The 13,703-nt window shown below is 33.5% G+C and overlaps 1 protein-coding gene across 1 annotated transcript in view; it reads left to right on the top strand.

The window, feature by feature from the left end:
* Positions 1-6,046: 6,046 nt before the first annotated feature.
* Positions 6,047-13,703, top strand: part of LOC137407340 (TBC1 domain family member 19-like) — a 71,263-nt gene continuing 63,606 nt past the window's right edge. Inside the window, exons 1-4 of the mRNA XM_068093962.1 lie at positions 6,047-6,127; positions 7,561-7,633; positions 8,650-8,774; positions 12,806-12,944. Of these exons, the coding sequence (XP_067950063.1) occupies positions 6,050-6,127; positions 7,561-7,633; positions 8,650-8,774; positions 12,806-12,944 (415 nt within the window). The 5' untranslated portion in view covers positions 6,047-6,049. The remainder of the gene's footprint in view (positions 6,128-7,560; positions 7,634-8,649; positions 8,775-12,805; positions 12,945-13,703) is intronic.

Here is a 13,703-nt window from a genome sequence, read left to right as displayed (position 1 = left end):
TGCTGCACTAATTTTATTCTAACTCAAACTAAATGAAATAGACAACCACTGCAAAATAAACTAACTGTTTGAAAAATATCTCATACTTCAAAATGATAGATAATAATTGCTTCAAGAAAGGCATGCATAAGAACTCAGCATTTATTATAAAACACTAACCTTTCAGTTGGCTGGCTCGAGTTCGAATGGTGTGCATGAGACGATAGAGGCTCATTACTGACATAAAAATGTGAAAGAGTGTTAATGAAACCCTATATATTCTCCATGATGCTCCAGCGTAAATGCATTGGAGTGCGAATAAAGAGCTCTGATGCGATCTGATTAGATCAAATTATTGACTTCAATGCAAACGGATTCCGTACAGCTCGCTTCTATTTTTAACAGACTGTCATTCGTTCAGCTGTTATGTACATAGAATAAACAAGCCTGCGATTCATCTACACACGCTTCTTGCCATATCATGTAGCAATAGAATACTTAACCCACTGATAGAATTTCATTTACAACCCATGTACATTCCTTTTATTAACCACATATTCACAAAAGATAAAAATCATGCTATAGGAGAATGATGAACAACTATAATACATACCGCAAGGTAGCTCCAGATAAAATAGAAAAGAACAGAACAATTGTGCATTGAGTTATAAGTCTGATGCACTGTTAGATAGTCTTACCTCTATTATGTTAAAATATGTTTCCCTTCAAACGTTTGCCCAAGTCGTAACCAATCTGTATAGGATTGCGATGTTCATCAATTTATTTAATCCCAAGTTATCGTAATACTTATGAACCAGGCCATTTGTTATTCACTCACTGTTTCGTGTATAATTTTCTGATACAATTGCTCATCAAAACAATCAAATCAAAACATCAATCGAAACATAAACCTTACATGGTAGACGAAGGTGACAACTAATTATTCATTCATTGCTTTGTGTACGCTATTCTGATGACAGTGATCAAGCTTTGCTCTGGAAAGACTACAACCAAAGCATAAATCTGATATGGTATGGATGGCAATGATCACTAATTATTCATTCATTGATCTGAGTATACTCTTATATTATAGCAAAAGTTTTGATTTAGTAAAACAACAACCAAAAATATTCTATAGTAAAGCATTTAAAGACAACATTCATGCATAATCCTATGTAAAATACCAAACAAAGGTTTTGCGCAAAAAAGCAAAATACACAAAAAATGTATTAATGACTTGGGATCATTCATAATTTATCACATTATTATCACATAGTAACATATTTTTATATTGCTTTATATTATCTGTACAACAATATGCAATTGCCCTTTGTGGCATGGAATGTGACACAGAAACCTTTGCATTTAGTTGACTGCATTAATTAATCCACAAGTTAGCATTTAGGTAGAAATTAGCAAAACAATAAAGCAAAGCTCAGTCTTTATGCAGGATCATAGAAACCATAGAAAGTAATTGACTAGTTGAGTCAGTCAAATAAAAATGATCTAGCTAGTTTTCAATAAATACATATATATTTAATTGCAACGTGAAAAACTTAAGGCACACAAAAATTTGAAATAAGTAAATATGTTGTTGAAGCAAAATGCTGTATGAAGCAATAGGAGGAACAAGACAGCTTTTTAGAGAGGTTTACAAAACCTGCATGACACCAGTAATACTATATATATACCATAGTATATATAGTATATACCTATATAGTATACCAACCTGCCTAGCCATGAAAAGTTTCCTCCAATCAGGTCGGCTATTTATAACATATAGATGTTACCAATTTTCAAGATGTACATATGTACAAGTTTTGTTAAAACTTTTGATTAGGTCAGAAAATTACGCATTGATCTCTTAGATCTGTAGCAATGATCTCCACTACCACAAAGAGGTTCTATTACAGCAAAACAACCTTGTAGAAAAGCATTTAAAGGATATTGAGTAACAATTGCGTCTTAGTCTGGCTAACATCCTTTTCCATGGCTAACACTGTTGCCAGATGCGTGTTGAAGAGGTTTTCAAACTAAAATTCATGATTTACATCACTACCCAGAAAAAAATCTTTGAATGAGCATTTATGTAGGACCAGAAACCAACATATTCACACTTAACATACATTGCTATGTCATGCATAGTGTCATATAAATTACTTGAAAAGCATAAGAAGTGAGTCAGCTTATAATGAAATTGAATTAGTAAGCCCATCTTATATACTATCATTCGATATACTATCATCGTATACTGCTAAGTTAGAAGAACTGAGAACTGCCAGCTAATCAGCTTAGCATACATAACAAAATTTTAATTTACTCTAAGAGTTTAACTGCAATAACTCTAAATACACTTGTGCGACTACTCACCTATGACAGCAAGAAAAGAAGAAATTACCGAAGCTGCTCAACAGCAATGAACACAATGCTACAATTTTCATATTAGAACTCTGAAGCTATTATGACGGAATAAAATTGCAATTAAACATGGTTAGCGCCAATGAATGTAAGTAATTATTAAACATAATTAGCTGTTTTTAATTGTTCATATAAGCACTGTACAAAAATTCTATTATATATGAGTGTTGTCAAAACTGTTTCATTCTCTCATTTACCTATAGTGTACATATTTTTTTACAAGTCATCTATGGAATCCACAATAAAGTAAAGTTGCATGCAAAAGAAAGTGACCAAAATGATACTATTTTAGCGCACAATTATTTTACTTAAATTTAGCCAGGCTAAAGATGTTTGCACTAGATATTAATCAACAAAGTATAATGTAAAATGTGTAAGTTTGGTTTAGTTTGCCAAATTTTAGAACCGAGATGAGAATACCTCTAAAGAGTAGTATTGTGATTTATAGTTTGATACAATTGTATCGAGTTAAAATAGCAAAATGACTTTGCAGAAAACAATTTTAGGATTCGATACAATGTATGATACAGACATACATGTTTTAATAATCCAATTCACTATGCGCTTGTAAAACTGTGGGTGCAGATCTAGAGCTAAATTTGCGCACTATCACTTACGCTAAATACTTATTAAAAAGTCTACACTGTTGGATCTAAGTGTTGAGGATTGGTGGTACATTGGTTGCAGGGTGTCCAGAAGATCTGAATGGCGATTGTGTCTTTTGAAAGGTTACCTCAGTTTATTTTCTGTCATAATATAAGCCTGGTAATGCAAGATTCACAAAAAGGCAAAGCATAGCTTATGAAAAAGTTGCTCAGCCCTTTAAAAGTCATGTTTAAACTGTTTAGGCAGCTCAAAAGAATGATTCTTACTCGATGAAGCATAACGCCGTCAATATGATGAGAGCAAGCAACTCTTAATTTACAACATCATATTACGAGCTTGCAACTATTATGAACAGCATGTACAACCACATGGGAAATCAGAGAACCATTTATACGGTGACAATAAAAAATAGAAAATTTTAGCCAACAGTTGAGCTAACAGTTAAACAAATGAGGAAAGTAGGAATAGAGAACATGAACTATTCCCAAGAAGTACAATGTACAATACATTTCTCAATAACGTGTTTATGGCATTAAATACCACAAATTATTTCACAGAGCTACAATGTTCGTCTACGTAAACATACCAGTAAATTTTCAGATAAAATGGTAAGTTCGTGTAAATCTGATTTTGTAATCTACTCGTCTGCAGCGATACAGTTTCCTTCGAGATAATACAAAAGCGATTCCCTCGCTGTAATTACTTTGGTCCCGATTAAAACTGCGACTAAGCAACGACGCACGTGTCAAATAAAAACGCCTAAAGAAGATTACTTTTAGCGAGTCTGTTTATAGCTTTGCTTGTTTTGTTTACTATTCGTAACAACATTGTACTAGCTCACAGACTATCTCGCTAATTTGCACATATCGTTGGAATAAATTTACCTTAAATTTTAAGAAAAAGCTGTTACTAAATTATTTTTAATAGTAACACGAACGAGCTTGATACAAATTTATAATACGCTACGTTAGTTTGACTCAATGTAAACTAGACTGCCGTTGCATAATTTTCTTTTATGGGAATATTCGATCACTGCGTAATGTTTACAAATAGAATTTTCTGTTTTTGAGCGAGTACGTAATGTTTTGATGGTAAACTATTAAGCAGTCTGTGAATATGTGTACACCTTTTTCTTTTTACTACCACACTTAGAAAACCATAAATACTTAAAATTAGAAAGGACTGGCCAACTTATTCCGCTGCAATACGCAAATAACATATGTTGGCTTGGCATTAACTGTAGCCATGAAATAGAGAAAATGAAGAATGAAATATCAGCCATGTTAGGAAAAAAGAATTTGTTGATAAATGAAACTAAGACAGAGAAATATAAGATCAACATAGATGGAGATAAAAGCTGGGAGAGATGCAAGTATTTGGGTGGGAACACACTATAATGCATCAGCAGATATAAAAAGAAAACGATTAGCTAATGTAACTAGTCAAAAATAAAACTCATCACTGTAGGCACAAAGATCAGTCTGGAACTAAAGCAACGGGCATTTAATGCCTATGTAGCAAGCATATTTCTCTAGAATAAGAAACATTGACAATTAACAAGGCTACGGCAGAAGCAATAGACAGTTTCCATTGAAAACAATTTATGAAGGTGTTAAATGTATACTGGCTATAAAAGTTCAGCAATTACATGGTGTATAAGTTAACCAGAAAACAGTTATGAAGGAAATCAGAAGCAGAGGTTAAGATTCTATGGGAAGGTTAGTAGGATAGAAGATGAAACTCCTGTCAATATTGCTATGGTAGAATTGTTAAAATGACACTCAATAGACCACTCAAGATGAGCAGAAGAGTGCCTAAGTTCACACGGAGGAGGAATCTGCAGCCAGACTTGGACATTAGCACAAGCGAATCGAGGATGACCTCTGAGGATAGGGGGATGGCGTGTTTTAGTGAATTCTTTATGCAAGACTTGAGAACCAGAAGTAGTGACACTACAGAACTATCGCAGATGATCATGATGAAAGTTTCAGATCCGAAAAACCATATAAACTCAGATAATCTGTAGGGCTGGAAAGAATGTTTATATGCTGCTCATGACGAAGGAGAAGCGTTTTAAACGCTTCTCCTTCATCATGAGCAGTTTTTTGTTTAAAACTTCATCAAGTTTTAAACAAAAAACGTTTTAAACGCTTCATTATAGTTTGCGCTGTTATAATATCAATTAAGCTTTCGTGGACCATGTCTCATCATTTATGGAAACATCTCCAATACTTTTATAGTAGAAGTTTTATTTTGTTGTTTGTACCTTGCACCAATGCCCAATTCAACAATTAGCTGGGTAGCCCTGTCAGTGCTTTTTTGTGTTATAAAAAATTGTTTTATTTGGCTAACAGTAGTATTTATTATGGTTCACAGTACCTTTCAAATAGTCCGGTAATTGTGCAATGAGTTCTAGAATTTTTATAAAGTGTACAGATTATTAAAACATATTTAAATGTAAAAGTAAAATGCAGTAAATTGTTGGAAAATTTGTTAATGTCGTTATAAATTCCACAATTAGTGCATGTTATCATTGTCAAATGATAACATGATAACAAACTATTGTATAACTACAATGACCAAAATTAATATCTGAACAAGTATAAACAGTGCGTAATCAGTTTCTGTTAGCTTTGTATCTATGATTTTACATTTACTTTTGTGCTAGGAAATGGGATAATAATATTTATTAATTAGCACATCTTATCATGTATAACTGAACATAATGCTCAAACCAGTGAGGTCTTGTTGTGACAGATGCATAATCTGTATAAAACATAAGTTGAACGACACTTGCAAAAAAATTGAAGAAGACCAAAGATTTTCACAAATCATTATTATAAAAATAATATGTTGTTTGAAAAGTTTGTTTATAAGATGGCTTTTATTGTTGTCGAAAATGTTAGTATAGGATTATTAAATGGCAACTACATGTACATTTTGATCTACTGTGAATACCATTTTGTGAATACTATGTTGTTTAAAACATTCAGGTGTAAAAGAGGTATGAATATTGCAGAGACAATATAGACAGGAATCGTAGACTATGGACCATGCAGTTGAGGCTGTGGTGGAGAAGCTCTCAAGTTTGGATATTAAAGCTCAGGCTCTCCAGTGTGTTTATGTGAGGAACAGCAGTATAAACTTAACGTTATCATGTTTAGGTGTAGGGTACTGATCCCACGGTCAATTTTAGCATGCATTACACGGATTGGCATTGAAAAAATTTTTTGGCTTAAACGCATGTTTCCTGGACTTTCAGCAGATGGTTGTTTCAATGTAGCTTTTTGTGTAGGCAGCTTTTTGGCTTGCGACATCACTCAGTATAATTCCATATGGAGCTGTCAATGGTAGAAGAATTTATTATTTACATATGTATTTCAGTGTATGCTCAAATGTTGAAATACCAAATGGTAGTGTGATCCTTTAACCAATTGACAAATGTGATATAACTTTAAAGCCAAAGTAATATGCTATTGGTCAGTTCCATGCTGTTGGTTATTGTAAATAAAGTCCGCACAAATCATGGTTTACAAATTAGTTTTTGGTGGCTGATAGTTGGCATGAGTGTTAATATCTTAAAGGTTGACTTGCAACAAATTTCACATTACAGTTATTTGGTATCAAAAGATGCACCGTGTCTTACTCTGCTGTGTTGTAGGTGCAAAATATGTGGAAATGTGATTACAAGCTCTTAAAAGCTCAAAAACAAACAGTTAATCACCGTTTATCAGTTTATTAAATCAGTTTATTTCTCTGACGGTTTTTCGATTTGTTACGGCTTGGTCTAATCGTCTAGTCGTAATCTGATCATGTGACCCATACTTGCTGCCAAACAACGCGAATAATTTCTGCAGCATTTTTCGATTATCACAGGTGACCAGCAGGCTCGTAATGTTTATCAGAGAACAATATGTACTCCTCCGAACTAAGGTTAAAAAATTAAACGAATTTTGGCGGTAGGTTTTGAGATATCAGTGCTCAAAGTAACAGCATTACAATGATGGTGAAATAGATGCTTAAAGACAATAGACATGGTTTTATTTAATGCGTGAAGCATATTTGTGAAAATATTTTGACCACCGAAGTTGCATGAAAGTGTAAAAAGAGGCCATTTCGCTCAACTACGTCCTATTTGAGCCATTTTGGAAAGAGTTTCTAATCTACGGCAGTTTCGTGACGACGGTGATTAACTGTTCGTTTTTAAGCTTTTAAGAACTTGCAATCACATTTCTACATATTTTGCACCTACTACACAGCAGAGTAAGACATGGTGAATCTTTTGATACTGAATAACTGTAATGGGAATTTTGTTGCAAGTCAACCTTTAACTTTGATTTTAAATCATTTGGCAAGTTGTTAATGTTTAGTGAAGCTCAAATACAAGCATAGGGATATCAGAATAAAGATAATACAAAATTTTATGTAAGCATTTATAAAAATAATGTTTTAACAGCGTCTATTACCTATCCTCTAGGAAACTTTAACATGTGATATGGTTCGACTGTATTAAGTTCCTTATTAACTTTTTTGTTTAATTTTATACGTTCATTTCAGACTTACATCTCTCAAGGAAAGTCCTCTGGCCAGGATATAGAAAAAGACATAAGCAACTCACTCAAACTAAGTGGTGAGAGTTATCAGCCCAGTTTTTGTTAATATCTTTATTCTTCAAAATAATAATGAAAACTTATAATTTAGTAATTTAATTTTAAAAATTTAATTAAATTAATACAAACTAGTCAACTGCGAGCTTAACAAATGTTAGAAAATGAGGTTTAGTGTTTGGTTTTGATCCTAAGGTTTTAAACAGCCGGTCATTTGATTTGCTAGATGTTATATAACTAATGAAAACTCAAATGTTTGAACTAATAATCTCAGGTGAAGCAGCCCATCGCTTTCATCTCATTAGTGCATTAGACTGCAGCCCTAGGCTATTAGTCTAACATAGAGTTATTTAGAATTTTTTGCTAGGTTTTAAATAACTCGAACTGTCAAAACCATGAAACATACACCTCCATTTATTGCTTTAAAATTATTTAATTTGTAAGCTGTAACCAAAAGTCTATATGATTTGTAGACATTTTGCATAAATTGTTGACAAGAAGGTTTTTATGCAGATGAATATCTCATGGTTTTAAAAAGTTGTGTTTTTGAAGTTGTGTTCTCTTTGTAATAGTATCATCACTTTGAGTTTTTTTTTTGTTTTAGTAGGTGCTTGCATTCATTTGAGGTTTTTGCAAACTCAGCTTATTAATGAGAAGGTAGAAGTTTTGTTCTGCAGAGCAGCATCTAGCTTACCATTTGCTTTATCTATGATTTATGTAAATTTGTCATCTTTTTACAATACAATTGGGATGAAGATAGATGGCATTAGTTGTGCATGTGTTATACCTTTTGTTCTTACCAGCTTTTTGTGTCTTAATTTAAAAAACTACAATGTTTCTAGAAGTTTTAAATGTTGTCATTTGAAAATCACTTGAAATATTTATTTTAATATATTTAGAATGGCTAACAATATAAGACAACTCTACGTGTCTTGAGAAGAGATGCCATCAAACCTATCATAGCTTATCATAGCATTTTAATGCTTAGACTGTGATTCTGTTGCAAAGAGTAGTCTCAAGGCCATCTTTTATTTTGCAGGTTGTGTTACTCAGTTAGAGAACAAGGTCTACAAGGAAGTAAAAAAATTGAAGGGGCATGATGTGGGCGTGGCAAGTACTGGAGACGAGCTACGAGAGCCTTTGTCCTGCGTACGTCGGGCGCAAGTGAGTTAAAGAACTGCAGTCATTTTTGTAATCTGTGCTGTAAGGGATAGTCTAAGGTTCACTAAGGGATAGCCTGAGTGAACTGTATAAATAGTAGTGAGGTTTAATTGGGTCTCAACAGGAGGTTAAATACTGTATAAATGTTAATCAGTCTATCGCCTCTGGTTTATTGGACATTTTACGGTTTTATGCTTCGTTAGAGCTTGGAGCTTTTTCTATAGGCTCTGCACACTATACGCTGAAGATCACAAACATTCAAATAAAATAATTTGGATTAATTTTTCATATGTGTTACGGGTTTTACAATCCTATGTAAACTATGTCCGTAATATTTGTATTTATTCGTCTACCCATAAGATAAACATTGCTTTTTGTTCCATGACACCAACATTCTACATCCACCATTGCCACAATTTACTACAACCCAATATTCACTCTCCCGAATCCTTGGTATTACTGTTAGCTTACCAGATTTCACATCACTTTTGTTCAATTCATTTAATAATTTCTGATGTTGGTTGTTTTATTTTTGTTGTGGCATGTAACGAAAAACATCTGGTATGTAACAACTTTTTTTTCTATTTCTTTTGTTCTTTTATACTGTAAGAAACACTCTTCATATTGTTTTTTGTAATTATATTATCGATGAAAACAAACAAACATAATTTTGTTGTTGATCACTAATGTAAATATAAAGTTATACCTACCAAAACTACTTGAAGACATTCTTAAGCAAATATTAAAGTTAATAGAGGGCATTCATGTCAATCTCATAAAACCTAATTCTTCGTTTTTTTGTGACGTCATTCAATTGTTGTCGGCCAAAGCTTCTGCCATGAATTTTTGAAAACGATGCTTTTGTTTGCAATTTTTTTATTATATTCTCAAAATAACACCAAAAAATACTATTAAATAAGAGAATGTGAATGAATGAATAACGAGCGCATGTGCAAACGGCTTGATGACGTCAAAAAATGATGGATTGTTTTCTGCTAACCTTGTCATTGTCTTTGCTACAAACAACAAACTCAAGAGTTAAAAGTTGTTCAAATAGTAGCCTAGTTAGTTATATATACTCTCCTACCCTGATGATAGGTGATTCTTTAGGAGGTATTAGCACTCCTGAAGCTGATAGGAATAGCATCTAGTGACAAATTTACAAGTGATTCTCTTAGTGCTAGCAGTTTTGTAGTGGCAAAGAGGATTGTCATTCAGTGACAAGTGACTCCCACAGGGGAAATATCAGCCCCATGTGAAACTAATTCATTCCTAGATTGATTTTTCATATATGTTAAAACCTTTGCATGTTAGTGGAAATAGCTCTATAAAAATACACTGTAATACGTGTTATGTGTTGCTCCAAGGTAGAGTCAGTATAGTAATATGTGGTATGACTCAAATTGAAAATATGTCTAATTTAATTTTAATTTTTACTGGCATTTTCACTTATGAGACTGCGATGTTTCAAGAAAGTTTGCATTCCAACTGTTGAAAATTACTACAGGTAATGGTTCAAACTTTGCATTGCATGTTGGGAAATTTGTATGTATCATGTGATCATAAGTACAGGTTTGACTGCGTAAAACACAAACTTTTTACTAGTATTTCCTACATAATGCTTGTGTAATGATGTGTATATGTTGTATACTGTTAGTTGCATTTAGCTGGCTGCTGTTCTATATAGTGGTCTGTACAAGTTTAAGTAGCAAATATAGGAATAGTAATAGTTAGAGCTTTGCAATATGGCAATTTAATCGTTTGGTGGCGATTTTTAGGTAGGCGATTTGAAAATCGCCACCATTTAAATAGATATTGCCAATCGTATAAACAATATCATCATGTAATGGCGATTTATCTCACACCTGATGATTTTCAGAGTGAGCAATGCTGGAGCTAAAATGCAGTGGCATTCTAGTCTATAATAAGCTCATTCCATAGCCTTCCCTTCCCTTCATTATATAAATGTTTCTGATTATCATGAACACAAAACAGTTTCTTTTCAAACTAAAATATACAAAAAATGTTACCAAAATTTTGCAAGTTTCTTTTACGTGTTAATAATAATATTGCGATATATCGCTAATCGTCTATTTGTAATATTAAATCGTCTGATGATTTTTGGAAATCGTCTCGAAGCTCAAGTAATAAAAAGCGAATAGAGAACAGCGTGATCGCTTCAAATTGATCATCCAAACCGTGTGTGTCTTATTCTGTCCTACAAGCATAATACAATTGTGCATATTGCAAGCATTTAGTACTATAGCCTTTCTCTAAACAGGCATAGTCAGTTAGCCGGGGCATCTTCTACAGTGTATGGCATTTATGTTATAAACTCGGAGTCATCCCCTCTGAAAACATGGAAACATAATTCCACCAGCTACTAAAACCTGTTTTTGGCTACTGTCTACCAAAGCTGGTCTTCATCTAGTTTGCATACACTGTTCAGTTATAATAAACTATTTCTTAGATAAAAAACTCTCTCAAGCATATTTATTAAGCTGTCAACAGTATGGTAGATTTTTGGCACGCGCATGGCCAATCCTTGTGGCTGAGAGTCGGTCACACCAATCACTAGATGTTATCAATTTCCTTCTCAAGTATGTCATAATTTTATGAAAATAAATTAGGATTATATTATAATTTTAGACCGCATCAAGCTATGGTAGTTTCTGTATGAGTCACCATATGCAACATCTTGTCCTGGGTTTATATGGTGCTTGAACTTTCTACTGTTATATTCCTGGCCAGCATCAGACTTAAAATAAATATTGTTAATGAAAATTTGCCCTACCATATAATACTTGTAAAACCAGTTAAACTCACATGTTTTAAGAAATTGCGTCTAAGTTTCAGAGTTATCCACTCTTCAACTATTAAGTTGTCGAAGTGGCTAATAGCATGTGTTTATCTCAACTGGTATGTGTAGTTCTTCACTTCCACAATTTTCATCACACGGAGAGTATTAAACAGTTTTGCTGCATATATTGCAGCAGATACCGAGTTAGTGAATGTTCAAACAGTTCATGCTTGAAATTTTTTTAATTTTTTTTTAGTTTCTAGGCATTGTTGATATCACCTTTTGTTGCTTGGCTAATTGTGTTGGTGTATTTTTGGATCGGAACTCTTCTGAAAAATGGTTTTTAAGTATGTACATACCTTATCACACGAGTGTGCAAGATATGAATGAGTAAATATCCTGAAGAAACGTCTATATGAATAAATCACATTTTGTTATTGTGTTTGTCTGTTAGTCTGCGTCAACGCTATGCGTTTCTACATTTTAGACTGATTTCATGCAACCTCACAACATATCCTTCTTGTCCTATTAGTCCTTAAATACAATATTTATGTTTTGTTCAGCAATACTAGTAAAGGTGCTTTTAGTTTTCTCATGCCTAGAGGCTATGTCTAAGGTGTTTGAATTCTCACAATTCCACACGAATAACATTAGCCTGTGAGATGCTTGCCGTACTTTCTCATGAAGAGCTTTCTCGTGAAAGATATGTGTAGGCCTCCTAGAAACATTTCCAAAAACATGGCTGAAGGTCATTTCTGGGCTATAATGATCGACCTCTCTCTCTCCCTTCTCACCTAGATCCTATATTCTTTTTGCACATAAGGTATCCTTGTTTTAGCACACATTTGCTATTTTCTTTTACAGAAAAAGTGTAGGTAGTTTTTGTAAATGTATTTTATGGAATAATATTATATTTGCAATGAGGGGCAGACTTGAAATGTCGGACATCAATGCATACATTACATGTGTTTCTGTCACCATGTTTGTAGCCCTCATATCTGACCATTCCTTTCTATTGCAAGTATAGCTATTATTGCTTATTGATTTGCTTAGTCTTCTGATGTAAATAATTCTTTAGTCTCATCTTATTGATCTTGATTCAATAGCTGAAAGCAGCGATGTTGTAAGAATATTGTCTAGCCCAAATCATGTATCCGTAGAAATAGTGCATTATCTATGACTAGCTAAAGCACTGTTTCTTATTGTATATTGTCATCTCTCATTCATTATTCAGCAAAATTGGGAGAAAAGAATTGCGAAGAGTCTGAACACTATGTGTACTGAGCTTAACATGCCCCTGGCTAAGAAACGCAGTGAAAAAGACATTCAGGAGCTCTCCTCTCATTGGACGGAAGTGGGGACCATGGAACTAGGTACTTTGACAGAATGTGTTCAATGATACCCTGGTCACTAAATAGGCTGGTGGGATTATTTGCTTGGATGATGCAATTTTAATCTGGTTTACACTGATTGGATCTGATTGGTGTGCCAGTTATTGACCAAAGTCGGATTCATTTTCATCAGGATATCGGTTGTGAACGACTAAAGCGGCTAGACATGAACATACAAAAATGGTTGCGGATCTGAAGATAGTATTCAATTAAATGCTATTTTATGAGCAATTTTTTTAGCATTCTAATCTTTTCAATTTTATTGCAAACAAAGATGTTTTTAAAAATGTACAAAAATCATAAAAAGGGCAGTAGTCGATCAAATCAAATACAGTAGTACTTCAACTTACGAGTGCTCCAAGGTACGAGAAACTTGAGATACAAGCCAGCTTTTAAGCAAGTTTTAGCACTAACATACGAGCCATGTTTGAGATACGACCACTTGAGTCAGTTGCCAAGTATGCCGGAGGTGTTTTATGAGAACAGCATCACTCTGTATTTTTCAACTGCTCAGGTTATACTGTTGTACCGTGTTTTTTGTGCATGATTTTCTGTGCAGAATTATGTGAATTAAACGTACTGTGCGTAGACCAAAAGTTTGCCAGTAAAATGAAAGATAATACAAAAAAAAGCAAATGATAACAATTGATATTAAACGGAAAAATATTGAAAAATATGCGAAATGTGTATGCGTGATTGAGCTAGCTCGGCAATATGACAGAAATACAGAAATTTATAATT

The sequence above is a fragment of the Watersipora subatra genome, chromosome 10 (genome assembly GCF_963576615.1).
Source record: "Watersipora subatra chromosome 10, tzWatSuba1.1, whole genome shotgun sequence".
Lineage (NCBI taxonomy): Eukaryota > Metazoa > Bryozoa > Gymnolaemata > Cheilostomatida > Watersiporidae > Watersipora > Watersipora subatra.
The sequence above is the reverse complement of the archived record's forward strand: the minus strand, read 5'-3'. Positions and strand labels throughout refer to the sequence as shown.